This window comes from Nansenia antarctica, assembly GCF_963989245.1.
Source record: "Nansenia antarctica genome assembly, chromosome: 11".
NCBI classification, from domain to species: Eukaryota; Metazoa; Chordata; class Actinopteri; order Argentiniformes; family Microstomatidae; genus Nansenia; species Nansenia antarctica.
The window spans coordinates 25,533,651-25,538,650 of NC_137681.1; the positions used below are offsets into that span (position 1 = coordinate 25,533,651).

Sequence of the window (5,000 nt, forward strand, 5' to 3'; positions counted from 1 at the left end):
AAGGATACTGGGTGGTAGAACGCACATACGTATCTAGGAAAAGTCTTGAAAGGAGGGTCCTGAAAGGTTGATCGAGTGCAGAGGTATACCCTTTTTTTGGTTACTCACAGGGTCACCGTGACCCCACCCGTGGCTGTTCTAGTGTTCATCAATTCCAGTTGTGAAACCTCTCTACAAGCCGGCATTCACATAGATTCTTGTTTTGGGGAAAAAGCTAAACCGAGTTTTCGAAGCTTAAAAACCTTCTTTGTCTTCTCTCCTGTCCTTCTCTCTCTCTCTGAAAACGTCTCTGTGTTTGGTTTTCCCTCTCCTCCTGTCCTCCTCCTCTCCCTCTGACAGGGGGATGCTGGCGTGACAGGCAGGAAGATCATCGTGGACACGTACGGAGGGTGGGGGGCCCACGGCGGGGGGGCCTTCTCTGGGAAGGACTACACCAAGGTGGACCGCTCCGCCGCCTACGCTGCCCGCTGGGTGGCCAAGTCCCTGGTCAAGGCCCAGCTCTGCAAGAGGGTTCTGGTGCAGGTGAGAGGCTCACACACACTCCCTAGTACACACTCCCTAGTACACACTCCCTGTAGTACACACTCCCTAGTACACACTCCCTAGTACACACTCCCTAGTACACACTCCTGAGTACACACTCCCTGTAGTACACACTCCCTAGTACACACTCCCTAGTACACACTCCTGAGTACACACTCCCTAGTACACACTCCTGAGTACACACTCCCTAGTACACACTCCCTAGTACACACTTCCTGTAGTACAAACTCTCTGAAGTACACACTCCCTGTAGTACACACTCCCTGTACATAGACACTTCCTCTAGTACACACTACCTGTACATAGACACTTCCTCTAGTACACACTACCTGTACATAGACACTTCCTGTAGTACACACTACCTGTACATACACACTTCCTGTAGTACACACTACCTGTACATACACACTTCCTGTAGTACACACTACCTGTACATACACACTTCCTGTAGTACACACTACCTGTACATACACACTTCCTGTAGTACACACTCCCTGTACATACACACTGCCTGTAGTACACACTCCCTGTACATACACACTTCCTGTAGTACACACTCCCTGTACATACACACTTCCTGTAGTACACACTACCTGTACATACACACTTCCTGTAGTACACACTCCCTGTACATAGACACTTCCTGTAGTACACACTACCTGTACATAGACACTTCCTGTAGTACCTGGTTTGTGTTCAGTAGGAACAAATACAGGATACATTGTCTTGAAGTCAAAGAGGTAGTAGGGTCCAATAAGCCAAAAAACTATTTTCTGTTTCTGTTTCTATGTTTTGCGCCCTAGCGAACCCAACCCTAACAAACACAACCCTAACAAACACAACCCTAACGAACCCAACCCTAGCGAACCCAACCCTAACAAACACAACCCTAACAAACCCAACCCTAACAAACACAACCCTAACAAACACAACCCTAACAAACACAACCCTAACGAACCCAACCCTAACAAACACAACCCTAACAAACACAACCCTAACAAACACAACCCTAACGAAGACAACCCTAACAAACACAACCCTAACGAAGACAACCCTAACAAACCCAACCCTAACAAACCCAACCCTAACAAACACAACCCTAACAAACACAACCCTAACGAACCCAACCCTAACGAACGCAACCCTGGATGTTAACCCCAGGCTATACGACCAGCGGGTGATGTGTGTGTCTCCTGTGTGTTCTGCAGGTGTCCTACGCCATCGGAGTGGCCCACCCTCTCTCCATCTCCCTCTTCACCTACGGCTCCTCCCAGAAGAATGAGAAGGAGCTGCTGCAGATCGTCAACAAGAACTTTGACCTTCGACCCGGGGTCATCGTCAGGTGAGCTTTTCTCATCAACATCTTTTTTTTAAAGCGACTTAGAAAACAAATACATTTGTCTAAGTAAGAGTAAGTAAGAGTAGGTTTTTGATTGGCCATGCATTTACACAATTAGCCTTGCCTTTTAGTGTGACTTAAGTGATGAAAAGCAAATGTATTGCTAACATCTTCTGATGGCTTTTGCGATTGATTGATTGATTGATTGATTAATTGATCTATTAATTGACCGAATGATTGATTGAATTGAGCAGGAGAACTTACATTAATGGTGAGGGTTAATTGCCACCTGAGAACACCACCGCTAGTGTGCCCTTGAGTAAGACACTCAGCCCTCAGTTACTCCAGGGAGACTGTCCCTGTAAACAGCAGCTGGGGCTGTCGAGAAAGAGTTAGTGTGTACGTATAGGTGTCAGTTATATTGTGACAGCAGCTATGCTTGCAATGACTAGATAGAGTTGGAGAGTACGTATAGATGTCACATGACACATTCAAAACTGCAGGTCGGACCCTCAGTAGTGAAACATTACTTGGCTTCACTTTATTATAGACGCCATTCAGCTGATGCTTTTATCCAAAGTGACTTCTTACATTGCGACGATTGTATACAGTATATATCTGCTCCCAGCGGGAATCGAACAGAAAACCTGAGTAAGACACTTAAGCCCTAAGTCACTCCAGGGAGACTGTCCCTGTTATCTGTAATTGTAAGTCGCTTTGGATAAAAGACATACCGGTAAATAAAATGATAAGGAGAGACCTGCTTACCCCCCTATTGTGTCTCCTGAGACATCTACTACCCCCCAGCACTGTGTCTCCTGAGACATCTACTACCCCCCAGCACTGTGTCTCCTGAGACATCTACTAGATCTATGTGGGGTAGTGGTGGTCTAGTGGATAGTGAGTTGGACTTGTAATCGGAAGGTTGTGAGTTCAAATCCCACCTGGGAACACCACCACTACTAGTGTGCCCTTGAGTAAGGCACTTAGCCCTCAGTTACTCCAGGGGGAATGTCCCTGTCATTTGTAATTGTAAATCGCTTTGGATTAAAAGCGTCTGCTAAATGGCAAAATTATTATTAATTATAAATTAATTACTACCCCCCAGCACTGTCTCCTGAGACATCTACTACCCCCCTGTACTGTGTCTCCTGAGACATCTACTACCCCCCCAGCACTGTGTCTCCTGAGACATCTACTACCCCCCAGCACTGTGTCTCCTGAGACATCTACTACCCTCCAGCACTGTGTCTCCTGAGACATCTACTACCCCCCTGTACTGTGTCTCCTGCTACGACTGGTGGATTGACGATTGATTCACTTTCTTAGTCAAAAGTATCGATTGGAAGTCGCTTTGGAATAAGGCGTCTGCTAAATGGCCAAAAATGTAAATGTCAAATGTTTAAAAGCGTCTGCTAAAATGGTCAACATTGCCTGTGAGTTTACATTGGCCGTTATTGGGTTTTGACTGACTGACTGATTGACCGTCCACAGAGACCTGGACCTGAAGCGGCCCATCTACCTGAAGACCGCCTGCTACGGACACTTCGGCAGGAAGGAGTTCCCCTGGGAGGTCGCCAAGAACCTCAACTTCTAGACTACGCTCGGCCAGCTAGGGGAGCTAGGGTGGAGGGTGTGAGGGTGGAGGGCATTGGGGTGGAGGGCCTTGGGGTGTTAGGGTGGAGGGCGTTGGGGTGGAGGGCCTTGGGGTATTAGGGTGGAGGGTGTTAGGGTGGAAGGTGTTAGGGTGGAGGGTGTTAGGGTGGAGGGCGTTGGGGTGGAGGGTGTTAGGGTGGAGGGCCTTGGGGTATTAGGGTGGAGGGTGTTAGGGTGGAAGGTGTTAGGGTGGAGGGCGTTGTGTGGAGGTTGGAGGGTGTTGAGCAGCTGCAATATGGACAGCTGTCTCTCTGAGCTGCTGTGACTCAATAGGGTCCTGGCAGCTGTTAGAGGAGGTGGGGGGAGGTGGAGGATGGAGGGAGGGTGGGAAAGGGTGGGGTCACTCTCTCAATGTGAAAAATGAAACCCCCCAAAATCTCGGTCATAGGATTGGTGACGGGAAGGGGCGGTGGCTGGCTAATTTATGACACCATGAACCCCCCCATCCCTGAACTCAGCAGACATTAGATCTGCGTGAAGCTAGGTTGGTATTTTTAAGACATTTACACACCACCCATACATGCAGTTTGATACATGCACACACAGCACACACAATCTTGCGTTTTAGTGAAGTTTTCCCCAAGCTGTTTGAAAAGCTTCAAGCCTGCAGTGTTAGCAGTGCCTAAAGATCTCAGCTGGATAAGAAGAAGAATAAAATCTTTTCTTTAAAAAAAAAACATGTATCTGCTAAAACTGCCTTTTGTTTAAAAAGTGAATGACCAAAATATAAAGGTAGAATAATAGCGATACATCAGCAAAGATCTTTACCCAACCCGGAGTCACGATGATGTCTTAACACTTAACTGATGACACACTTCAACTTAATTGCATTTGACATGTAAAGATTTTTTGTTTTCTAATTTCAGGTCACGTTGGGCAGGTATAGTTCCAGTATGTTGCGTGATGCTTATGCAACATGTATGTGTGTTCGTTTTATCATCATATCTGTAGAGTGTCGGTGCCTTGATGGAAGTTGAATAGTGTTCGACTGTGGACCTTCAGTCAAACACTGTCAAAACTACCCTGGCAGTGCTCTCAACAGAACCCTGGTGTCTAATGATACTAGAACAATCTGTTCTAGTTATTCTAGGGCTGCGTTCGTAAATTCGCTCTGGAAATCTGATCAGCACTCATGGAATGCCTCTTGTCTGATCACATTACTTGATGTCCCGTTATGACGTTGAAAGCAGCGTGCGCTCCGGCGCTCTCAGGGCGAATTTACGAACGCAGCCTGATTCTATGGTGCTCTCTCTCTCTACAAGGACCTCACAAGGGCCCGATAAGACCATTTCATGGTGCATACCTACTGGACGTAGCTAAACCAGGCTGTAAGGACCTGTTAATGTACGTAGTGACAAACGGAACAACTGATTTCATAGACAGATTTGATTTCCAAAATCACGGCAGCAATGAAGTAGCCAGCTCAGATCCTTCGTGTACACAGTTTGTCAGTAGTTTACGC

General features: G+C 47.0%; 1 protein-coding gene across 1 annotated transcript in view; it reads left to right on the plus strand.

Moving 5' to 3' along the window:
• Positions 1 to 1,889, plus strand: part of LOC308168040 (S-adenosylmethionine synthase-like) — a gene marked incomplete at both ends in the record, with an annotated part of 16,666 nt that extends 14,777 nt beyond the window's left edge. The window contains 2 exons of the mRNA XM_080542516.1: positions 340 to 522; positions 1,752 to 1,889. Of these exons, the coding sequence (XP_080398642.1) occupies positions 340 to 522; positions 1,752 to 1,889 (321 nt within the window). The remainder of the gene's footprint in view (positions 1 to 339; positions 523 to 1,751) is intronic.
• Between the last annotated feature and the right edge of the window lie 3,111 nt (positions 1,890 to 5,000).